Genomic DNA, 27,304 nt, shown 5'->3' with positions numbered 1-27,304 from the left:
AAGCTACATACTAGTTTGTCAGTAATAGGATCAGATGTTTTTTTAGAATCAAAGTCTTCAGTTTACAAAATAATATATACTGCAACCTAATCTGAATTTTTAAGAAGTAAGTGATTTAGTGACATTGTTATTTCAGTTTTCTTCTGAAAACTAACGCTTTTCCATTTCAGTGCATGTTGTGGAGCTGGTATTTAGCAGATGACACACAGTTCTATATACTTGGGATAGCTATACTTATTGTGGCAGCTAGGTAAGAACCATGCATGAATGCTATTTCTAATGATTATTTCATCACTGAAACATATCATATAGCAGGTAACAATGAAAGAATGTGCTTTTGAAACAGATTAAAGAAATCTTTTTGTATACTGTCAAAAATTTGTTAGCTTAAAATTCAAAAGCTGATTATAAGTACAATAAATTAAATTTCCTTGTTGAGTAAAGAATAATTTGTCTTTTTCAGCCATTTTCAGGTAGCAGCAGCAATGGTTGTGATGCTTCTAATGAGTTCATGGTGCACAACTGCATTTATTGCTTACACAAATAAACATATGCCAAGGTACAGTCAAACTGTGGATTTACCAGATATCTAATTATATGTTTCTGAATTACAACCATGAAGATACAGTACAAGAAAATCTTTTTCTCCCCCTTGCAATATTTTGTGCCCCAGCTGAGTTATAAGTAATTACTAAAATTGTTACATCTAATCTAACAATAATTATTCCAGTAAGTTAAGACAAAATTTAAGTGTTATGGACTAAATTATGTAACTGTGCCATCACTCAAAACTAAGTATCTGACTTCCTAGATTTTTTATAACCAATTTTTGTAATAACTGCTATATTGCTTCTGAGAAGATATGAGGCTTAAAGCATCAGAATATATCCCATAGTAGCATTTAATAGTATAGTATATTAAGGACCCATTACAGTTTACAAATTTGATGTCACCATATTGTCCTTTACGTTTGTATGTTCTTGTAATATACCACATTTTAGTTTATTCTGAATATGATTTATTAACTAAATACATCTTTTATTTGATATAAATATTCTGTTCTGCAAAACTTAAGAATGAGACAGAAAAAGTAACATAACATATTAACTACTTGTTGGAAATGAATGAAAGTGTAGATATATGTTGCCAGAGGTCTTCCAGTCATACACAGAAAGCTAGACATCACATGGCATGAGGTCTGTATGACTATAGCACCAAATGAGGCTGGCCCTGCAGCACTAGGCAGTTGAACGGATGGAAAAAAGACAGTGTGTATCTACATCTACATCTACATTTATACTCCGCAAGCCACCCAACGGTGTGTGGTGGAGGGAACTTTACGTGCCACTGTCATTACCCCCCTTTCCTGTTCCAGTCGTGTATGGTTCACGGGAAGAACGACTGTCTGAAAGCCTCCGTGCACGCTCTAATCTCTCTAATTTTACATTCGTGATCTCTTCGGGAGGTATAAGTAGGGGGAAGCAATATATTCGATACCTCATCCAGAAACGCAACCTCTCGAAACCTGGACAGCAAGCTACACTGCGATGCAGAGCGCCTCTCTTGCAGAGTCTGCCACTTGAGTTTGTTAAACATCTCCGTAATGCTATCACGGTTACCAAATAACCCTGTGACGAAATGCGCCGCCCTTCTTCGGATCTTCTCTATCTCCTCCATCAACCCGATCTGGTACGGATCCCACACTGGTGAGCAATACTCAAGTATAGGTCGAACGAGTGTTTTGTAAGCCACCTTCTTTGTTGATGGACTACATTTTCTAAGGACTCTCCCAATGAATCTCAACCTGGTACCCGCCTTACCAACAATTAATTTTATATGCTCATTCCACTTCAAATCGTTCTGGACGCATACTCCCAGATATTTTACAGAAGTAACTGGTACCAGTGTTTGTTCCGCTGTCATATAATCATACAATAAAGGATCCTTCTTTCTATGTATTCGCAATACATTACATTTGTCTATGTTAAGGGTCAGTTGCCACTCCCTGCACCAAGTGCCTATCTACTGCAGATCTTCCTGCATTTTGCTACAATTTTCTAATGCTGCAGCTTCTCTGTATACTACAGCATCATCTGCAAAAAGCCGCATGGAACTTCCGACACTATCTACTAGGTCATTTATATATATTGTGAAAAGCAATGGTCCCATAACACTCCCCTGTGGCACACCAGAGGTTACTTTAACGTCTGTAGACGTCTCTCCATTGATAACAACATGCTGTGTTCTGTTTGCTAAAAACTCTGCAATCCAGCCACACAGCTGGTCTGATATTCCGTAGGCTCTTACTTTGTTTATCAGGCGACAGTGCGGAACTGTATTGAACGCCTTCCGGAAGTCAAGAAAAATAGCATTTACCTGGGAGCCTGTATCTAATATTTTCTGGGTCTCATGAACAAATAAAGCGAGTTGGGTCTCACACGATCACTGTTTCCGGAATCCATGTTGATTCCTACATAGTAGATTCTGGGTTTCCAAAAACGACATGATACTCGAGCAAAAAACACGTTCTAAAATTCTACAACAGATCGACGTCAGAGATATAGGTCTATAGTTTTGTGCATCTGCTCGACGACCCTTCTTGAAGATTGGGACTACCTGTGCTCTTTTCCAATCATTTGGAACCTTCCGTCCCTCTAGAGACTTGCAGTACACGGCTGTTAGAAGGGGGGCAAGTTCTTTCGCGTACCCTGTGTAGAATCGAATTGGTATCCTGTCATGTCCAGTGGACTTTCCTCTGTTGAGTGATTCCAGTTGCTTTACTATTCCTTGGACACTTATTTCAATGTCAGCCATTTTTTCGTTTGTGCGAGGATTTAGAGAAGGAACTGCAGTGCGGTCTTCGTCTGTGAAACAGCTTTGGAAAAAGGTGTTTAGTATTTCAGCTTTACGCGTGTCATCCTCTGTTTCAATGCCATCATCATCCTGGAGTGTCTGGATATGCTGTTTCAAGCCACTTACTGATTTAACGTAAGACCGGAACTTCCGAGGATTTTCTGTCAAGTCGGTACATAGAATTTTACTTTCGAATTCACTGAACGCTTCACGCATAGCCCTCCTTACACTAACTTTGACATCGTTTAGCTTCTGTTTGTCTGAGAGGTTTTCACTGCGTTTAAACTTGGAGTGAAGCTCTCTTTGCTTTCACAGTAGTTTCCTAACTTTGTTGTTGTACCACGGTGGGTTTTTCCCGTCCCTCACAGTTTTACTTGGCACATACCTGTCTAAAACGCATTTTACGATTGCCTTGAACTTTTTCCATAAACACTCAACATTGTCAGTGTCGGAACAGAAATTTTCGTTTTGATCTGTTAGGTAGTCTGAAATCTGCCTTCTATTACTCTTGCTAAACAGATAAACCTTCCTCCCTTTTTTTATATTCCTATTAACTTTCATATTCAGGGATGCTGCAATGGCCTTATGATCACTGATTCCCTGTTCTGCACATACAGAGTCGAAAAGTTCGGTTCTGTTTGTTATCAGTAGGTCCAAGATGTTATCTCCATGAGTCGGTTCTCTGTTTAATTGCTCGAGGTAATTTTCGGATAGTGCACTCAGTATAATGTCACTCGATGCTCTGTCCCTGCCACCCGTCCTAAACATCTGAGTGTCCCAGTCGATATCTGGTAAATTGAAATCAATCAGTGAGCAGTTATAGTGCACTGTGGTGGCATTCTTCATTATAACATGACTTGAGGATAACATTTGGGTGACTTCATATGAATAAGAATCATCAGGAAACTGAAATAAGGATGAAGTGTGACATGTGTAGCCCTGCAGTTTGATGTTGCTCACAGCATTGTTTCACATGCATTGGGAGCATTCCTCACCACAGGCACTGCTCCCCAAAGGATTTTGAGTTCTGTTGACACCTAAACAACAGTGTCACCATTTGTGATGGAGCCAAGAGCATAGGGACTGAAACAATTAGAAGTGGAGTCATGTCCTCTTCTCACATGAAGGCAAATTCAGCTTGAGTAGTGATTCTGGATGTATCCTTATGTGAAGAGAGGTGAAAACATGCACAGGAACTTTCTCAGTCATGATCATTTTGGTGGTCCAGGTATCATGGTGTTAGAAGACATAATGCTGCATGTGTGTACTGACCTCCAAATACACACATCAAAAAAAGTTTTCTATCACCTCAGTTCCAAGAGTTCCAGAATGTGTATGGGAAACTGGGACAGAGATCAACATAAATGTCATTTCCACCCTTTTTATTGCTCATGTAAACCACATATTGCATGTTATACCATGATACAGCAAGACCTTCAGAGTTGGTGGTCCAGATTGTTGTACACACCGGTACCTCAGATACCCAGTAGCACATCCTCTTGCATTGATGCATTTCTGTACTTGTCGTGGCAAGGCACTGTTGGTCCAGATTGTCTCACTCCTCAACAGTGATTCAGTGTAGATCCCTCAGAGTGGTCGGTGGGTCACATCATCCATAAACAGCCCTTTTCAATCCATCCCAGGCATGTTCAATAGGATTCATGTCTGGAGAACATGCTGGTCACTCTAGTCGAGCAGTGTCATTATCCTGATCAAAGTCATTCACAAGATGTCCACGATGGAGGCACAAATTGACGTCCATGAAGACAAATGCCTCACCAATATGCTGCTGATATGCTTGCACTTTCGGTCGGAGGGTGGGATTCACATATCGTACAGTCATTATGGCACCTTCCATGACCACCAGTGGCATATGTTGGCCCCACATAATGCCACCCCAAAACACCAGGGAACCTCCACCTTGCTGCACTCACTAGGTAGTGTGTCTAAGGCGTTCAGCCTGACTGTGTTGCCTCCAAACATGTGTCCATGATTGTCTGGTTGGAGGCATATGTGACACTCATTAGTGAAGAGAACATGATGGCAAGCCTGAGCAGTCCATTTGGCATGTTGTGGGGCCCATCTCTACCACGCTGCATGGTGTTGTGGTTGCAAAGATGGACCTCACCATGGATGTCAGGAATTAATTTGCACATCATGCAGGCTGTTGTGCACAGTTTGAGTCATAACACAATGTCCTGTGGCTGCACAAAAAGGACTATTCAACATGGTAACGTTGCTGTCAGGGTTCCTCTGAGCCATTATCCATAGGTAGTGGTCATCCACTGCTGTAGTAGCCTTTGGGCGGCCTGAGTGAGGCATGTCATTGACAGTTCCTGTCTCTCTGTATCTCCTCCATGTCTGAACAACATTGCTTTGGTGCACTCTGAGACACCTGGACACTTCCCTTGTTGAGAGCCCTTCCTGGCACAAAGTAACAACGCAGACATGATAAAACCATGGTATTGACAATCTAGGCATGGTTGAGGTACAGATAACACTAGCCGTGTAACCTCCTTCCTGGTGGAATGACTAGAAATGATTGGCTGTCGGACACCCTCCATCTAATGGGCACTGCTCATGCATGATTGTCTACGTCTTTGGGTGGGTTTAGTAATGTCCCTGCACTGGTCACTGTTATTGTGACACTGTACTCCTTCTCCATGTGTGTCTTTTCTCCATCTGTGTCTCTTCAGAGGTGCATTCAGCCCTGACTTCACTTTAACGGATGACAATGCATGACCAAATCGAATAGTGCAGTAGAGGAGCTATTGCAACAAGAAGGTATTGAATGAATGGACTAGCCTGCCCATTCCCCAAACTTAAATCCCATGAAGCACATGTGAGATGCATTGGACATGTTCACATGCACCAATGACTATTCAGCATTTGTGAACTGTACCAGTGGAGGAATGAAACACCCTACCATAAGAACTCCTTACTGACCTGATGGCTGGCATGGGAGCACACTGCAGGGCAGGCATGCTGTTCATGATGATCGCACCCTGTTACGTACCATGACCATCATAAATCATGGTGACTTCAGAGTAATTATTGCCTTTGAACAAATGTGTTATTTCTGTTCATCTCATTGCATGTCTTTTTTTTTCAGTTACCTTCTTTACTACACTGCAGCAATTCTTTCTGTGTGTGCTCTAAATTTCATCAAGTTGTATTACTTGGCAGTGACACACCATGCAAAACTTGCTTTTGTTCTTAAGTTTTGCACAACAGTGTATATTCCTAACATTACAAAATGTTTACTTATGATTTAAGTTATATTTTGATGTGTGTAATGTCATTTACTATCCACTTCCCATGTGACACACAAAATATAGGACAATTCAATAAATTGTTGTGCCATACATTCTGAAACATGTTGTTGTAAGCTGCATCACATTTCTGTATATGAGATTTTAAAATCAATTTCAGGCATTAAATTTGGATATAATCTAAGAATAATTTGGGTTATTATATTTGTGTTTTCATTTCATTTTATTATCTTCCTGTAAATCATTTACATGATGTAGGAATTGTCACAACAAAGTTATCATACTAGTACAAGTACTACAGACATAATAATGGAATATCACTTTCAAGGCATTTTTTTAAAAAGTACAAATTTAGACATATAAATTAAAATTTTTGGCAATAAATTTACACACAATCAAAGTACTCCTCTACGTCATAGAAAGTTTTGCTTAAAAGGTAATTTTTAAGCTCAGTCTTAAATTTTACTTCATCTATTATTTCCTTCATGTACACTGGCAGAGCATTGTAAAGTTTTATTCCAAAATAACTTACATGCTTTTGGGTTTGTGTTGTCCTTACCCTTTCTACATACAAATTCTTACAAGTTCTAGTATTATAATTATGGCAGTCCTCATTTGTACGTAGATTTTTCATATGTGCTCTTGTACACACAATGCTTTTAAAAATATACAGTGTTGGTGTTGTGAGTATTTGCAGTTCTTTGAAAAGGGGCCTACAATGAGTTCTTGGAGAGTTATGTGTTATGATTCGTATAGCTCCTTTCTGAAATTTGAAGATAAGCGGTTCCAAATATTCTGATAAATTGTAGAAGGAATGGCTCATAAAATATTCTTTTATGTTTTTGTCAATATCTGGGGATTTTCAAAATTGTACTCAAAATTTACTAACCACCTGCTATAGACTTTTGTGCCAGAATATAAAACTCCATTCTGAACCTTCAAGATGGATTCATAGCCTATATGGCTGCTATTTTTCCTTAAACAGTGCTTCCATTAAAACTGCAATACTGTGCAGGTGACATGCAAGAAATATGAAGTTGACATGGACTACATCTTGGATGTATGGTCCAGTCACACAAAACATCTAGGAGAAATGCCATCTACATTCTGTATATCAGAAAAGATTACGCAGTAGATTTCTCTGTCACAAATCACATTTGAAAGTTGGTTTGTTTGAAAGGCGATTGAGTTAAGACTTGCATAACAAGTAGAAATTTCTACCAACACATGGAAGTCAACAGCTGCTGGATGATGGCCTCTTTGGGTTGTGGTTTATCATTCTGCAATACTGCAATCTGCATCAGTTGCAAATGCACTACTGTCATGTGAATGTGGAGTCATTGGGCTCATGGGAGGACAGACACATTGTTTGCTCAACAATGCAGGATAATAGAACTGTGTCACACACATTGAGTCAGGATATGGGCTTGTTTGCAGCAATGCAAGTACAGGGCTATTACAAATGATTGAAGCGATTTCATAAATTCACTGTAGCTCCATTCATTGACATATGGTCACAACACATTACAGATACGTAGAAAACCTCAAAGTTTTGTTCAGCCGCACTTCAGGTTTCTGCCGCCAGAGTGCTCAAGAGTGCAGTGAGACAAAATGGCGACAGGAGCCAAGAAAGCGTATGTCGTGCTTGAAATGCACTCACATCAGTCAGTCATAACAGTGCAACGACACTTCAGGACGAAGTTCAACAAAGATCCACCAACTGCTAACTCCATTCGGCGATGGCATGTGCAGTTTAAAGCTTCTGGATGCCTCTGTAAGGGGAAATCAACGGGTCGGCCTGCAGTGAGCGAAGAAACGGTTGAACGCGTAGCCGCGGAAGTCGACGAATAAAGCAAGCAGTGAGCTAAACGTACCACAGCCAACGGTTTGGAAAATCTTACGGAAAAGGCTAAAGCAGAAGCATTTCTTAAACAGGAGATTGGAAAACCGATGGATCGGTCGTGGTGGAGATCATGATCAACAATTCATGTCACGGCCTCCACGCTCTCCCGACTTAACCCCATGCGATTTCTTCCTGTGGGGTTATGTGAAAGATTCAGTGTTTAAACCCCCTCTACCAAGAAACGTGCCAGAACTGCGAGCTCGCATCAACGATGCTTTCGAACTCATTGATGGGGACATGCTGCGCCGAGTGTGGGAGGAACTTGATTATCGGCTTGATGTCTGCCGAATCACTAAAGGGGCACATATCGAACATTTGTGAATGCCTAAAAAAAACTTTTTGAGTTTTTGTATGTGTGTGCAAAGCATTGTGAAAATATCTCAAATAATAAAGTTATCGTAGAGCTGTGAAATCGCATCAATCATTTTTAATAACCCTGTATTTACACAAGAAGCGCGATGATGTCTGGAACACACTGGACTGTCTGTGGCCACTGTTGTGGTTTTCTTTCTCATGGCAGCAAAGAGAGGCACACTGACATTGGTGCACCCTATGACAATCTTGGATGCAGAAGGAGTGGCACCATGTCATGTTTTCTAATGAGTCCTAGTTCTGTGTTAGCACCACAATGTATGTATCTACATGTGTGTGTGTGTGTGTGTGTGTGTGTGTGTGTGTGTGTGTGTGTGTGTGTCTGGAGGTTCCAGAATGAATTAACATCATATAGAGCCAGCATCTGACATGAAGGTGTGGGGTCCCTTGTTGACTTTTGTTGTTGTTGTTGTTGTTGTGGTCTTCAGTCCTGAGACTGGTTTGATGCAGCTCTCCATGCTACTCTATCACTTATTGATACACACTGTCTTTTTTCCATCCCTTGTTGACTTAGCTGGTTCAAAATGGCTCTGAGCACTATGGGACTTAACTTCTGAGGTCATCAGTCCCCTAGAACTTAGAACTACTGAAACCTAACTAACCTAAGGGCATCACACACATCCATGCCCGAGGCAGGATTCAAACCTGCAACCGTAGTGATCGCACAGTTCCAGACTGTAGCCCCTAGAACCGCTCGGCCCCTCCGGCTGGCACTTAGCTGGTAATTTGGACTGAAGGGGCTACATTTCTGACATCTTAAGGCCAGTGGTTGTGCTTAACTTCAAGATCTGATAAAAATATCTTTCAATAAGGTAATGCATGACCAAACCCTGACCATGTTATCCTGACCTAGCCTCAATTGCTTGTCTGTTGCCCCAGGCAGTATGTTCTCCAGAGCCTTCACTCACTGAAAATATTTAGTCATGGGTTGTTGAGAGACTGGCACACCTCAACTCACCAGTCACAATGATCACTGAACTCTGGCACAGAGCTGAACCAGCATGGAATGACATACCCATATCTGTACTCCAAGCTCAGTTCAACCCAGTGCCAGATGTTTTAGAGCCATTGTTGCTGGCAGGGATGGTAGCTCTGTGTAGTAAATTCTGCACCTTGTATACCACCAAATCACCTACAAATTTAATGACATATTCTTTCTGTTATTCTGTACGCTGATGATCCAAAACATTATGACCACCTGCTGAATAGCTTGTTTGTCCATCACTGATTCTGTATACAGGGGTCTGACAGTTTGTTGGTGGGTTTGTGGAGGTATGTTGCATCAGACGTCTATGCAAAGGTCATGCAATTCACATAAATAACACTGAGTGAGGTAGCACAGTGGTGGGTACACTGGACTCGCATTCAGGACGATTGTGGTTAAAACCTGCATCCAACCATTCTGATTTAGGATTTCCATGATTTCCCTAAATCGTTTGAGGAAACCAGGGTGGTTCTTCTGAAAGGGCACAGCCAACTTCCTCCTCCATCCTCCATCTGAACTTGTACTCCATCTCTAATGACCTCATTGTCGACAACACGTTAAACACTAATGCCCTCCTCTTCTGCATAAATAATGGGCTGCTGATTTGTGTATGCGGTGAGAGCACCTGATAGTGACCCTTACGGATTCAATAGGATTTACATCAGGTGAATTTGGCCATCGAGACATCAATATCAGTTCACTATAATGCTCCTCAAACCACTGTGGCATAGATCTGGCTCTGAGACATGGATAGTTATACTGCTGAAAGGTGACATTGCCTCAGGGAATACATCAAGCATGAAGAGGTGCTGGGGGTCCACATCTGTCGGCTTGTCTTTGATTACTACCAGGTCACATGCAACCACAGGAAAATGTATCTCTTAGCATAATACTGCTCCAACAAGGCTGTGTCTGTGGCATGCTGCAAGTTTCAAGCTGCCATTCACCTTGATGATGACTTTTGTGGAGGTGACCATTGACCTAGTGTAACAAATGTGTGATTCACCCAAAGAACCAACACATTTCCATTGGCTGACGATTGAATTTTGATGGTCCCGGGCACACTGCAGTCATAATTGATGATGTCATTGGGTCAATATGTGAATGCATAGGGCTGGTCTGCTGCAGAGCTCCATGTTCAACAATGTATGATGAACAGTATGCTCTGAAACACTTGTGCATGCACCAGCATTGTGCTCTTTCAACAGAGATACGACAGATCACCATCTATCCTACTTTACAGAGCAGGCAAGCCTCCAAACCCCATGTTCTGGGTTTGTCAGGGATGTCCAACCATTTAGCACCTAGTGGTAGTTTCACTGTCCTTCTTCCTCTTTCTGGAGATGGTCATGACAATAGCACATGAACATTCAACCAGCCTCATTATTCTCAAGATACTCAATCATAGGCTCTACGTAATAATAATCTGTCCATTGTCAGAGTTGCTTATCTCAATAGAATTTCCCATTTGCAGCCCATATCTATGCTAGGGTGATCCCCCATCATGTCTGCTCTGCTTATGTACTTTTCTCACCGCATCACATGCCCACAAGGCAATCGTGTGGCATCCCACATCAGGGTGGGCAATACTTATAATGTTTATGGCATGTTGATGTATATGCACAATAAGTAAAATGTATCTTCTATCCCTTCTTGTATTCCTGTTTCAGTAACCAGCAGTGTAGGCTTGTGGTTGTGAATTTTATTGTTAATCATAAACTTACTTTTGTTATTAATCACAAATATCATTAGGGAGTTTACACATTGGCATATAAGTGTAAGAATCCCAAAGCCCTTCTGCAAGGTTGTTATTTATCAGCTTTACATAATATTCGTAGAACACACTTCTGTAGAATAAACACTTCTTTTAGTCAAGACACAAGGGAATTTAAGAGATTAGCTGCTAGTGGGCACTGATTTATATCAATGGGGCACATTGAAAATTTGTGCAGACATGGGTTTCGAACCTGGGTCTCCCGCTTACTAGGCAGTTGCACTGATCACTATGCCATCCAGACACAGTGGTCACCACAACTGCATCAACTATCCTAGAATGCCCCCTGTCAAACCCAAATCCTTAACTTATACTACCCACTACTGATGTAGTGACCCTGATCGTTAGGCTTATTACTTGCTGCATCTCACTGATTCCCATAAGAGTCCGATCTCGATGTGCATCTGCACTGAAGGGGTCATTGACCATCATGCCCTTAATTAATTATATATGTGTTGTCTGGCCTTTTGGACATATCCTAAACCACATACACCATTTTGATCCATTTGGATCAATTGGAGTCTATTTAGATCAAAATGGTGCCTGTTCTTTAGGACGTGTCCAAAAGACTAGCCGCTACATATGTCATTAATTAAGGTGATGGTGGCTAATGATCCCTTCAGTACAGATGCATACCAAGCTCGAACTTTTACAGGAATTGGCGAAATTCCATGAGTAATGAAGCTAATGAGCAGGGGCACTATATCAATAGTGTATGGTATATGTTGAGATTTTGAATCTGACAGGAGGCATGCTGGGGTAGTCCACATGGTTGTTGTGAGCACTGTGTATGGATGGAATTGTGGTCAGTGTAACTGACTAGTTGGCAAGAGACCCAGGTTTGAATCCCAGTCTGACACAAATTTTCAACTACCCCCACTGATATAACTCAATGCCCACTGGCAGCTAATGTCTTTATCTCCTTTGTGTCTCAATTCATAGTGGCTATAGTGTCAAAATGGTGTCTGTTCTTTCAGACATGTCCAAAAGACCAGACACCAAATATGTAGTTACTTTTTTGAGATTAGCTGAGGTGCTCCAGAAGATTGTACCATAGGAGAACATTAAGTGAAAGTATGCAAAGTATGGTAGCAATCCCATCTGCCAGTCAAAGCAATGACACAGATTTCTTCATACAAAACAAGCATGACAGTGTTTTGATTAATTTATCCAAGTATTGGAGCGACTTCAGTTCATTGTACATCTGGAAGCCAAGGAACTCTACTCATGGAGCCTCATCCTTTGTGTGCCTCTTGATCTCTACTTCTGGTACATTTAAGTCATTTTTGTTTGTAGTTCTGTAAAAAGAATATTTGTAAAATTAAGGTTTAAGTTGTCTGCTGTGAAACAGCTGTAAGTCTATTCCATTATCCTCCTGCCTATGTTTCATATGGGCATATCTGAACCCTTTATCAGTATGCTTGTGTCATCAGAAAACATTTCCTGCAATGTCATGGGTAAATAATTATTGTATGTCAAGAATAGATGTGAGCCCAGCACTGACTCTTATGAGTCATTAAATGCTACTCCACTTTAAATTTAGTCTTATTCCTGTTGTATTATTTGTTAATGTGTTCCTTTGCTTTTTGATGTTAAGATATGTTTCAACCCATGCAAGAGCTAGGTGTGCCTCAGCTTAGGGAGATAGGATCACTACTGTTAATGTTATTTATTAATAACTTATAATGTAACATAGCAGTAATCTTAAATGTTTTGGAATGACTAGACAAACTCTATTATGTTTTCTAGTATTTCATTATTAAGTCTTTTATTTATTTGTTGACCAATATGTTGCAGAATAAGTCAATTTGTGATCTTGTGTATATGATGCCGTGATGAGATGAGAAATGTACTGGAAACTGATGATGTAAAACCTTAGGTCATGACGAAGTGATAACATAATCGTGAACACAACTAAAACACACAGTAATGTATTGAATTAGGCATAATTAATGCTGTCTTTGTGATGAAAAAAGTATTTAACTGGATGCATGTAATTCAGGGACTTTGTTCCCTGCTTTTGTTGACTGACTGTCAATAATAACAATTACTTAGGGAGATTTTTTGTTCATTCCATTATCATTACTACCCCATAGATTTAGTTTGTGGAAAAGTCATACATTCATTAGCAAAATTTTGTACACCTAATCAATTATAGTTTAGACGGTGGATTAATATCTCTTCTCCACTATTTGTTTTTTAACTATTACCAACACAAAAACTACAATACAAATGTATAAATCACTCAAGGCTACATATATAATAGCACAACAATACTTTCTGACACAAATTTTATTTGAAAACCCATGATAAAACAGAATCCAGGGCACTTTACAGTTGTTCACTGTATTTTGCATTGTATGCTAGTGCCAATATTGTTCCCAATGAAATCAGTAGCAATCATCAAGGAACCTGTTTTGACTCATTGCTTGTATTACTTCCATTCAATCCAATAAAATGTAAATAATAACTACTTTTCTCTTTATTTTTCAGTGAAGATGATCCTCTAGCATTGTTTGATAAGATATATGACAAACCATGGACCAGATTAGGTCCATATATCATTGGAATGTGTGTAGGGTGGCTACTGTACAAAACTGACTGCAAAATAACAATGAACAAGGTACCAAGAAAAATGTAAATGAAATAGTTTTTCCATGCTCTTATTTATTGCATTCCTAAACTGTTGACAGTCCAGTTTATACCCTATATGGCCATTATTGTGGATATATGTATCTAGGATTATTCATTCATAAACTCTGAGGTTTATTTGTCTTTTATGTGGATACTTTGCAAGTTCTGTGAAAGTAACACAAACTGGTTTATTCCCAAAAACTTTACATTTTCTCGGTGGCTTATCCACCATTGTATTCTCAGCAATTGTATAGTGAAGATTCATTCTTTTGTCTCCTTGGGAGAGTTACTTATCAGGGCTTGCAGGCAGACACAGTCATTTTGAGGGGCTCAGAACAATGGTCACAGATAATTTATGTCTCTTTTGGAAAGATAAAAATTCCCGAGGGATCAGACTAGACTATAAGCTGGATGCTAAAATGCATTTATTCCAAAACCCTTAAGATTTTTTTAACAAACTCTCAGTGATTGAGACATTGGATTTGCAGTTTGGAGGAATGGTGTTCACATTTTCATTCACCAATCCAAATTTAAGTTTTCTGTGATTTCTCTCAATGATTTCATCTATACACTAAAATGATTCCTTTCAAGAAGGGCAGAGCCAATTGCTAATTTGACCCCCATTCTTCTTGTCCATTCTGAGATTGTATTCCATCTCCAATAGTTTCATCATCCTTCCCCTCTCTCTCTCTCTCTCTCTCTCTCTCTCTCTCTCTCTCTCTCTCTCTCTCTTCTGTAGTGTGAGCAGATGCACATGGGCAGATCACATGGGACCTGTTGTGGCTCTTTCTCCTGGATTCTTCAAAGAAGTTTAGGAAAGCATACTTCAGTTTGTTGATCCATCATTACTGTTGCTCATTCTTCAGACCCAATTGTGGTGATGTGCCCACTACTGGTAAAGAAAGTTTGCACCATTATTTACCCATGCTCCATGTTTTCATCACATTTGTCAAATAACCATCAACAGGAAAGCTCCAGATATGTGACTACTATTTTGTCCCTGGGACATATTGATAGAGTTATACACGGTGTTTCAAAAAGGATATACATGTTACAATGTATTATCTATCAGTCACTGTGCCACAGCTTGGTTATTGGAGGAACAAATACATTGTCTAGTTTATATTCCTTGCTGCCAGATGTTGTTTGTCTTCTGTTTCTTGATTACCATCATGTTGCAAAATGGCTACTCTGCAAGAGAAATCATTTTGTGCTCTCAAGTTTTTGAAGTGGAATTCCATGATTATAGTACAAAAACATTTCAGAATGAGGTACCAAACTGATCCTCTGAATGGATGGAACATTCACAGACGGTATCGACAGTTTGTAGACACAGAATGTGTATGTAAAGGAAAGAGTCCCAGCCACCCTCATGTTTCTGATGAAAATGTCACACAGATTCAGCTGCTTTCCAATGTAGTCCTATAAAATCAACTTGTTATTAACAGTCAGTAGTATCCTGCTATGTTACAAAACTGGTTATTTCTGAGGATGTACAAGTGAAACTCCATTTATCAACAAGATTAGGCACCCCCTCTTTGGAGTCACAAAGTGAATGGAACTCTACTCAGCCATTGGATTGGTTGTGAAACAGCTGGCAACTTAGCCCTTCACAGCTGGCCTCTGTGGTCACCAGATTTGAAGCCCTATGGCTTCTTCTTGTGGGGTTTCATTAAGAACAATGTTTATGTACCAACACTACCACAGAACCTAGAGGAGTTGAAGAACCAAATAAGTACTACCATAACGTTAATCACACTGGACATGCATTCTCTAGTATGAAAGGAATGTGAGTATCAATGTGACATTGTTCATGCCATTGGTGGAGAACATATTGAACATCCGTAATCTAAACTTGAGAGATTTATAAATATATGTCCCAAGCTTCATAGTTGCATGTCTTACAATTTAATAAATATATGTGTTCAAAATAAGTATATTCTTTTTGAAACACCATGTATCTTGTCACCAGTTACAATGTTGAATACATTTATTTATTTCAGTCATTAGATGTATTATGAGTGATAAATGTTGTATCATTACATACAGGCCCTGTCATTTTGATGGTACAATGACATTTACATAGTCTACTCTAAAATTTAACCTATATATATATAAAAAAAGATTGCAGCATAGTATGTAGATGACTTTTTACAATATATTACATATTAATTTCTTCTTTACAATTTACGACTAATTCCCTTATGTTTGAATTTAAATTTAAAGTCATGGAATAGCTATATGTACCTATCCAGATAGTGATAGTATCACATACACAAGGTATAAAAGGGCAATGCATTGGTGGAGTTGTCATTTGTACTAAGGTGACTCATTTTGGACATGATTAGCACCGTACAACAGGAATTAACAGACTTTGAATGTGGAACAGTAATTTGAGCTAGACATGTGGGACATTCCATTTTGGAAATTGTTAGAGAATTCAATATTCCAAGATCCACAGTGTCAAGAGTGCAGCAAGAATACCAGGTTTCAGGCATTACCTCTCACCACAGGCAATGCAGTGACTGATAGCCTTCACTTAATGACCAAGACCAGAGGTGTTTGCATAGAGTTTTCAGTGCAGATAGACAGGCAACACTGTGTGAAATAACCACAGAAATCAACATGGCTTCTACTATGAATGTATCCACTGGGACAGTGTGGTAAAATTTGATATTAATGTGCTATGGCAGCAGATGACCAATGTGAGTGCCTTTGCTAATAGCACATCACCTGTAGCACCTCTCCTGGGCTCATCACCATATGGGTTGGACCCAAGACAGCTGGAAAACTGTGTCCTGGTAAGATGAGTCCTGATTTCAGTTGGTAAGAGCTGATGATAAGGTTTGAGTGTGGCTCAGATTGTCAACAAGGCACTGTGCAAGCTGATGGTGGCACCGTAATGGTGTGGTCTGTGTTTTCACAGAATGGACTGGGCCCTCTGATCCAACTAAACTGATCATTGACTGGAAGTGGTTATGTTCAACTACTTGGAGACTATTTGCAGCTATTATAGACTTCATGCTCCTAAACAATGATGGAATTTTTCCAGATGTTAATGTGCCATGTTACCAGGCCATAATTGTTCATGGCTGGTGTGAAGAACATTATGGACAATTTGAGTGAATGATTTGGCTAGCCATCAATCATTTATGGCACATAATCATGGGGTCAGTCATGCACAAAATCCTGCACCAGCAACACTTTCATAACTATGGATGGCTGTAGAGGCAACATGGCTCAGTATTATATAGGCTGACTCTTACATAGAAGATAACAGCAACCAGCCACTTTTTACAATGCTATTTATTTATTTAAACAGTGCTGTTACCGTTTTCGAACTGACAGGTTCATCTTTAGAGGGCTAGTTCACGTTTTACATTATATTTCGCCTTTTGTTTCCCCAACTGATGAAATTTCCATGGCATAGTGGTGCTCTACAACTACAACAGGATGTGAGACAATGTATTTTTAACTGTAATTGCACCTCACAATGATTTTAAGTGATGTAAACAAATTGTTGTTGTTGTTGTGGTCTTCAGTCCTGAGACTGGTTTGATGCAGCTCTCCATGCTACTCTATCCTGTGCAAGCTTTTTCATTTCCCAGTACCTACTGCAACCTACATCCTTCTGAATCTGCTTAGTGTATTCATCTCTTGGTCTCCCTCTACGATTTTTACCCTCCACGCTGCCCTCCAATACTAAATTGGTGATCCCTTGATGCCTCAGAACATGTCCTACCAACCGATCCCTTCTTCTGGTCAAGTTGTGCCACAAACTTCTCTTCTCCCCAATCCTATTCAATACTTCCTCATTAGTTATGTGATCTACCCATCTAATCTTCAGCATTCTTCTGTAGCACCACATTTCGAAAGCTTCTATTCTCTTCTTGTCCAAACTATTTATCGTCCATGTTTCACTTCCATACATGGCTACACTCCATACGAATACTTTCAGAAATGACTTCCTGACACTTAAATCAATACTGGATGTTAACAAATTTCTCTTCTTCAGAAACGCTTTCCTTGCCATTGCCAGCCTACATTTTATATCCTCTCTACTTCGACCATCATCAGTTATTTTGCTCCCCAAATAGCAAAACTCCTTTATTACTTTAAGTGCCTCATTTCCTAATCTAATTCCCTCAGCATCACCCGACTTAATTAGACTACATTCCATTATCCTTGTTTTGCTTTTGTTGATGTTCATCTTATATCCTACTTTCAAGACACTGTCCATTCCATTCAACTGCTCTTCCAAGTCCTTTGCTGTCTCTGACAGAATTACAATGTCATCGGCGAACCTCAAAGTTTTTATTTCTTCTCCATGAATTATTAAATGATAAATGTTTCATTTACTTACGATGAAAAATCCGCGCCATTATGTTCCAGTGCAGACTTTTTATGATCTTGTAGCAGCGTAAAACTGTATCATGCACTCTTATTTATATATATACATATATATATATATATATATATATATATATATATATATATATATATATATATATATATATATATATATATATATATATATATATATATATATATATATATATATATATCACATAATGTAAAGCAACACACTAAGAAGTTTGATCACATGGAGGTATGTATACAAGGATGGTGATATTACAACCATAACAATGGCAAACTCTTCCACTCTCGTTTTACATTATGTGCATATATATACATAAAAAAAAGTGCATCATACAGTTTTTTACTGCTGCTAGATCATAAGCAGTCTGCACTGGAACACAATGATGTGGATTTTTCATTGTAAGTAAACGAAATATCTTCCCTTTAATAGCTTGTTTACATCACTTAAAATCATTGTGAGGCACAATTACAGTTAAAAAGACATTGTCTCACATTTTGTTTTAGTTGTAGGGCACCACCACCCCAAAGAAACTTTGTCAGTTGGGGGAACAAAAGGTGAAAGCTAATGTAAAACACAGAGTAGCCATCTGAAGATGAACCTGTCAGTTCGAAACCAGTAACAGGACTGCTTAAATAAATAAATAGCATTGTAAAAGTGGCTGGTTGCTGTTATCTTCTATACAAGAGTCAACCTATATTTTTTACACAACCATGGACTCAAAATGTCAGTTTTTGACAAAAAGCACATGGCTGAGCAATGACTTGTTGAGTCCATGCCAATGTGAGTTGCTGCACTACTCCAGGCAAAATGAGGTCAACACAATATTAGGAGATACTTTTGTGACCTCAGTGAATATGAAAAATAAAGGAAGGGCAGTCACTCACATTCAGCTGACTTATGTGCTGTAAATAGACCCATGTAACAGAACATATTATTAACAACTAGCTTTTGAGCTCTGGCTCTTCTTCTAACAGAAGATGCTCACATTCACATACACAACTAGACAGGTTCTCAAATACACATTATCTCATCTGTGATGAGTTATTCATATTACTCATATAGTAAAACATTTATTAAATAACTGAATTAATTAATTATAATTAATGTGTTTCAGTTGGGTAAAGCATATTTTCCCTGCTCTTAATGAACCATTTAATTTAGTTTGCAGTGATATGTGGATGGCTGCTGTCAATAACAGGCATCCTGGCACTTATCTATGGCCTGTACAATGTGGAACTGCACCCAGTAACTGGTGCTGCATATTCTTCACTGAGTCATTCTGCCTGGGCATTGGCTCTGGGATGGATTGTTGTAGCTTGTTCAACAGGCTATGGTGGTAAGACTTGTAACTAAATTCCATAACAAAATAAATGTATTTCTAGGCCCTACTTGTCCAGTAAATCTATGATATAATCTTTTTTTAAATTTTCTTTACTTGCATGTAACAGCAAAAACGTTTTTTCAAAAATTACTCTACCTTTACAAGAACTACTCAGTCCATTAGTAATTAATTACATTTTATAGCCATATTCAGTGACATCAGAATTCAACATCTGAGTCAACAGAAAGCACTCTGATAGAATCAGTATTCCTGTAGACCTGTGACTTAAAAATATTGACCATGGCACTTATGTTATTGCCTCCTTAATATATTAGTCCCTTGGAAAAGGTCTGAGGATTTCACAGTGTAAACGCACTATACATGATATTATTTGTGTAATGTTGTAAAAAAGTTAATTATAATCCTTATATGTAAGCCATAGTGCACTTCAGGAGAATATCAACATATATTATAGAGGAACACTTGCCACATGTTCTAGTAATAATGGAACATGGGCTAAAATGCTGTGAAATAATATATTATAGATTAGAAGGTTACATACTAGCAAATAGTTATTGTAGGCAAAACCATAAAGGTGGTTGTGTGGCAGTTTATGTTAATAAGGCTATAGAAGCTAAAAAAAATTCCTTTCTTGAATACCACACCAAAGAAGGATCAATTGAAATGACAGTAATGAACTTAAGTTACAAAAGCATAACGTGATTGGAGTATATAGGCCACCAAACACTGATGTAATGCTGTTTATGGATAAACTTAGTTGTGTTGTTGGTCAGGCCAGTTCTAATGACCTTATTATATTAGGTGACTTTAATATAGATGCAAACTCAAATAGAATAGTAAACTTGAAACTCAGTGATGTACTGACCTCATATAATCTTGTAAATATAATGAACTCTGACACAAGAGTGATGGACACATGTTCCGCTAGAATAGATTATGCTGTAATCAACAAAGATGTTATAGATAAGGTAAAGGTGATAGAATACAAAAATTCAGTTGTGCCTAAAATAACAAAAATTGTGCTACAGAAATGAATGCTGAATACCTCAAATACTAATGCTCTTAAAGACAAACTAGCAAATTAGAAATGGAATTCTGTGTACCAGGTAAAAGGGTCAGATGAGAAATGGAGTGAATTCTACTCAACCCTACTGCATCACTATGAATATAGTTGTCCAGTCAGAGAAATCCAGAAGATATTTAAACACTGTCAAAATGGAAGTAATCCTAGACTAAATCTCCCAACAAATCTGATTAGGCTCAGGCAGCAAGTACATGATCTATACCAGCTTTATAAAGCTACTACTATGCAGGTTTTCAAGGAAAAATACAATAGGGCTACGCAAACTTTTAAAACTGAAATTGTTAACCTAAGGAAGCAGATTAACAGCAAAACAATGGAACAGTCTGATAACATAAGCAAAGCATCTTGGAAGCTGATTGACAAATACCGGAAAGGTCCTAACAAGATGAACATGGAACCACTCAGCATAAGACATGATGGTAACATTATAATAAACCCAGATACTATATGTAATATTTTTAATAACTACTACATTTCTGGTGAACACTCAACCTATATTATAGATTCACAGCTAGAGACCCGATGCCATCTCACCCAGTGTACCGAATTTGAATTTGTGGAAGTGAATGAGCTGGAAGTTCACAGGGCAATATACATGCTAAAGAAAAAAATTTCATCTGGATGGGATCACGTATCCAGTGCTATTACTAAAGTGTGCTTAAAAGAAATCTCTAAACCTCTTACTCACCTGATTAATTGCAGCATTAGAGAAAACATGTATCCAACGGTTCTAAAAATGAGTGTAGTGAAACCAGTGTATAAAAAGGGAAGTAAGGAAGATGTCTCCAACTATAGACCAATATCATTAATTTCCACTTTTAGTAAGATATTCGAAAGCATTGTCCTTTCTCAGCTAAGTACCTTTTTCACAAAACATAAACTGCTTGTAGATTCACAGCATGGCTTCAGAAAAGAGCTAAGTACAACCACAGCAGTTACACAGTTCATCCATGAAGCTTACTGTCTGTTGGATCAGAAGATGCAGACTGCAGGTATATTTTTCGACCTGACAAGAGCATTTGATACAGCAAACCATAGGGTACTTCTTAAAAAGCTAAAATCTTATGGTATTGGGGATCAAGCCATGAATCTTCTAACCACATACCTGCTAAATCGTAAGCAAAGTGCTAAATTGTCATACAAACTAGATAATAAAATCCACCAATGAACCTGTATTACAAGGTTTACCACAGGGCTCAGTCCTTGGACCCTTTCTCTTCCTTATATATATCAACGACATTGCGCAACCCATTAACTCCCATATTGTAAGCTATGCAGATGACATGTCAATCTTAATCTATGGAAGTGAATCTAATGAGCTAGAATCTCTTGCTACTAGTGGTGTAACAGAAGTAACAAAATACTTCAATCGTCATGGACTCAGGGTGAATGTCACCAAATCTAAACTACTGAATTTAAAACAGGCAGTTCTCACCACAACAATATGAATAGTGTGTGTAATATATCTGCAACAGAAAATGGTAACTGTAAATTCCTGGGTGTGTATGTTGATGAAAATTTGCAGTGGACATACCACATTAATTTCATATGTGGAAAAGTCAGTAGTGCCATATATCTCCTCAGCGAGCTCGCAAAGATAGTTCCTAGCCAAGCACTGAAATTAGTATATTATGGAACACTTCACCCCTTTCTCAATTATGGAATTGAACTATGGGGCTGTGCAACTGATGTACATTTAAAAAGAATACTACTACTACTACAGAAAAGAGCAATAAGACATATACATGGGATGGGACATAGAGATTCATGTCACGAAGTGTTTGTGCAGCAGAAATATCTGACAATATATTCTCTGTACATCTTCAAAATAGCTGTATTTTTTATAAGTCAACCAACAGAAGCTATCAAGGGCAGTGATGTACATGATCACAACACTAGAACAAAGTGTAATTATTTCCGTAACAGAACAACATTAAAAATGACTGATAGAAGTCCATATATCAGTGGTTTGATTTGGTATAACAAGCTACCTAACACTCTAAGAATGTACACGGGAAATGTTTTTAAAGCAAAATTAAAATCTTTTCTAATAGAAAAATGTTTATATTCTTTCAACGAATTTTAAGATAGTGATTGTAGCGTGAGGCATTAACATATCGGTTGTAATGTGATAAATGTAAAAAATAGACATAAGAGGCAACAGCTACAGAATATAGTGTATTTTATAAGTGTAAATTTAACCATAGTATTAAGTGTGACGTTTGCAAAAGCCATCATTACGATGGCTCCACGTAAAGAAAATGTAAATAAATAAATAAGTAAACATTCCTTCGTTGAAATAACAGTACTGGAGTCAAAATATTTGTGTAAAGCAGTAAACATAATAATCAAAATTTTCTATGGGAAATGATGACTAACATTTCCTTTTTTGTGACTGAGTATTTTGCAACTACGTTATCACTTGAAATTATTTATCATAACAAATATAAGAATAGTAAGGTGAACTTCAGTTTATACATGCAGGGACATGACACATTTTTATATGAAAATATTTTTACTAGACTTTAGTTTATCTAACAACTCTTATTGTTTCAACAGATTACAGTATCTTAAGGCAAATAATTATCACCATGTTCTGTTTTATGATAGACATATGCACAATAATTTAATAACTGCATTTTAAATTAATAGAAAATATGCTTAAAAATTGTGTCTCTCTCAAAACAAGTAGGGTTTAATGTTCCATGTAGCAGATTTTGTGTGTTAAGTGACCCAGTTTATTCTGAAATAGCACTATGTGTCTGTGAACACAGAAATATTATTTTACTTTTAGAGTTGCATGGCATTCACAATGAGAGATTAGGCTGGGAATATAACAAGCTGCTTCATATGGAAAGATGTACAATACAAAATTTATATGCTGAAAATGTCATACTAGTGGTTAATCCTTGTTAAAAAAATGAAAGTGATTTAACTACACATACTGTAAGACTTGGGTTGACTATCCGCCTGTAAGTTGGGATCACATGAACTAAATCACACATGAAACAGATAAAATGTGTAAACTTCTAATTATTCAGTGAAGTGAGTGGTGTCATGTTGAAGAAGAGAGGAGAATTATTTAGTATTAATAATTGCTCTGAGTGAGTTATGGTTTAGAAATAATATGCATTGGAAGTGTAACTCCTAAACACATCATGTGATTTTTATAAGCAAAGTGTCACTTGACAGAGCAGGTACTGAATGATATACATACAACTGGAGAATATACCTAAAGTCAAATGAGGTACTAAAACCATTGCTTATTCATTAATTAGTTAACTAATATTTCCATGTACACAAAAAGCCAAATATGTCATTGTAGAAAATGACAAACATTAAAATTTTACATTACCTAATACATAACTATCACTGAGTAACAATAATTTAATTAAAAATGAATCACTTTTTGATCTATGATCCTTAGCTCTTAGTTCTGTTTGCCATAACATAAGCAGTATTGTATGTTGATTTTATTGTCGGCATATTGTTTCAGTGTTAACTCTGTTCTTGGTTGTGTTAACTTAGTACGGTAACCATTATAAAGAGAGCAGGAAGTGAACACCCAGCTACAGCATTCCATGGCTATAGGAAAGGGGCCTACTAGCATGCTTACCACAGTCATGTCACAGGGTAATATATGTAAAGCAGAATAACTGTGGCAACACATGAGTAACAGGAACAATAATTTATTTTAAAAATTTGCATAAAAAATATTCAGCTTTTGCTTTGTAAGAAGGCATGACAGTGATGTAAAGTTATTAATCTAATGTAACCTATGTTATGTTATGTTATGTTAACCAGGGACCTAGAAATGACGGAGAGGCTCCATCCCCGCTGCAGCCGCAGTGGTCCGCAACCCCACAATGACTACCGCAATCCACTTCACCCCTCCACCATCCCACAGTTATTGTGCGGTACGGCTCCCGGTGGACGGGATGCCACTTCCCCCACCCCCCCCCCCCCCCCACCCCCCACCCCCACCCCTCCCCGGGGAATGTCTCACACCAGACAAGTGTAACCGCTATGTTTGCATGGTAGAGTAATGGTAGTGTATGCGTACTTGGAGAACTTGTTTGCACAGCAATCGCCGACATAGTGTAGCTGAGGCGGAATAAGGGGAAACAGTCCGCATTTGCCCAGGCAGATGGAAAACTGCCTAAAATCCATCCACAGACTGGCCGGCTCACCGGACCTAGACACAAATTCGCCGGGCGGATTCGTGCCGGGGACTGGCACTCCTTCCTGCACAGAAAGCCATGTGTTAGACCACACGGCCAACTGGGCGGGCTTAATGTAACCTAACACAGTAGATGATTACTGACTAATGTAACTGAAGTTTGATTTGGACTGTAGTTACAGAGTCTGGAAGTTCTGTCTCTCAATAAGTAAACATATTGACTAACACTTCAAACAATCTTTGACACTTTACTGTCTGATGGTTTCCTGGTCAGCAACTGATAGATGTAGAAAAGAACTGTGTGAAGACTGTCTAAGAACTGTAGGCAACTAAAGGTAACTGGAAATGGATCAAACTGACTGAGCATCAGTTTGCAGCTGCTTAAATATTGTACTTGGCACAGTTATGTGTAACAGAAGTCTATTTTGGGGATGCCACAACTAGTTCTGGCTTTCAACACTCTCTGTGGTAGCAGACATAACTACTGCCAAATAAATGTGCTAATTGAATGTTTTGTAGTGGAAACATAAAAAAGTCGCTGGTATGTGTGCCGTTACTGTGTGTGGTGCCATGCTGAGACTGCTTGGAGTGTGGTGCTTTCTGAAGCTGACATTGTGTACCACATCTGGCAGAGACACAGAACTCTGTGATTATGACCATAAGCAGATGATGTCCACTTCCCAGAATTTATAACTAATCATATAGTTTATTTTATGGGTTGAATACACAGAGACACAGTGTAATCTGCTAACTAAGGTCATCTATGTTGGCTGTTCTTACAAAGCTGTCACTACAGACCAAGGCAAGTAGATTTCTCATGTTACCTTCCATTAGGAAAGTGGGTGCACTCAGCGACTGTTATGTGATTTATAAATTATATAGCACAGCAATCAGTCATCCTTTCTTTTATTGCAGATTTTATTATGCAAATCCATATTTCGGCTAGTGCCTAGCCATTATCAATGCACTATTTTCTAATCTCAATGCATTTTAGTTCCATGTTGTTCAGGCATCAGTCACATTTCTTTGAATGGCTGGTGCCCGAACGACAGGGAACGAACATGCATCAAGATTAGAAAATAGTGCATTAATAATGGCTAGGCACTAGATTGCTGCACTCTATACTTTATAAAAATGTAGATTTCTGTCAACAACTGTGGCAAGAGTACTGTGTGGTGTTATTCACAGTCTTGTGTAAGTGATTGAAGTACTGTGGTTTTATCTGTTTCTTTAAAGTAGAAGTTGAGTGTTTCTTGTCACAGTTTTAAAATGGAAAATATTACAAAAAGAGATAGGAAAACCCTTTTGATACACAAGAAAGTAAAAATTCTTAAAAGAATTCAAGTTCATTTCAGATGGCACATTGCATAAGCACAGAGTTTAGTGGTACCTGTGATGATGCTGGACACAGTTGTTGAAAACATTATGTTTTGGAACTAAAAATTGTAAAATATGCCAGATACACTAAATATGCAGTTCTGGAAGAAATTATGATGAACTGGTTTCTGACTGCACATGCTTCCAACATAATCATGGATAGCATGATGCACAAAAAGCTGCTGAAGGCACCTAATATGTTTTGAATCAAGGACTTCTCTGCACCTAATGATTGGATCGATAAGTTCAAGAAGTGGTATATAATGTGGTGTTCAAAGCAATATGCGATGAAGGAAACAGTGTAACCATACAAACTGTTAGCGAATGGCAGAGTGATAAATTTTAAGCACTTACAAAGGACAAAAGGACATCTTCAACATAGATGAAACTGTTCTCTCTTTCAGCACCCTACCAAACAAAACACTTGCCTTTAGAGATGAAATTTCCATGTGGGGATACACAGTAAAGTTGGTCTTACAATAAAGCTAGACAGAAATACTGGTGTCTTTAACAGAATTAAACTATTTGTGATTGGAAAAATTGGAAAAAAGCACATTTTTAACACATAAATCTTTGCCCATGAACTACACTGCCAATAACAAAGCGTAATTGGGACTACTCAAGAAGCAGCTGCATATCCCTCATGAAAGAATGGGAATGTATAACAGGAAAACTATCAGACTTGTGTACTGTCACCCTCTCTCTCCTCCCGAACTGGCCATGAAGGCCCAACGGTTTCGACCGGCCACTGTGTCATCCTCAACCCTAAGGCATCATTAAATGCGGATATGGAGGGGCATGTGGTCAGCACACTGCTCTCCCAGCCGTATGTCAGTTTCTGAGATCGGAGCCACAACTTCTCAGTCAAGTAGCTCCTCAGTTTGCCTCACAAGGGCCGAATGCACCCCGCTTGCCAACACTGCTCAGTAGACCGGATGGTCACCCATCCAAGTACAAGCCCAGCCTGACAGCACTTAACTTCAGTGATCTGACGGACTGGTGTTACCACTGTAGCAAGGCCGTTGGCCCATTGGCACCCTACACATTCAAAAAATATAAATTTAACCAATGTGAAGTTAGAGTTCCTGCCACCAGACTGCACAAGCGATGTGCAGCCCTTCTATTTGGTCATTATCCATACCTTCAA

The 27,304-nt window shown here is 38.6% G+C and overlaps 1 protein-coding gene across 1 annotated transcript in view; it reads left to right on the top strand.

Annotated features, from left to right (window-relative positions):
- The window catches only part of LOC126470875 (nose resistant to fluoxetine protein 6-like), a 109,021-nt gene that overhangs the window by 74,424 nt on the left and 7,293 nt on the right, over positions 1-27,304 (top strand). The window contains exons 10-13 of the mRNA XM_050098891.1: positions 171-250; positions 464-559; positions 13,653-13,782; positions 19,336-19,510. Of these exons, the coding sequence (XP_049954848.1) occupies positions 171-250; positions 464-559; positions 13,653-13,782; positions 19,336-19,510 (481 nt within the window). The remainder of the gene's footprint in view (positions 1-170; positions 251-463; positions 560-13,652; positions 13,783-19,335; positions 19,511-27,304) is intronic.

This window comes from Schistocerca serialis, chromosome 3 (genome assembly GCF_023864345.2).
Source record: "Schistocerca serialis cubense isolate TAMUIC-IGC-003099 chromosome 3, iqSchSeri2.2, whole genome shotgun sequence".
Lineage (NCBI taxonomy): Eukaryota > Metazoa > Arthropoda > Insecta > Orthoptera > Acrididae > Schistocerca > Schistocerca serialis.
Note: the sequence above shows the minus strand (reverse complement) of the source record. Positions and strands in the feature narration are given on the sequence as shown.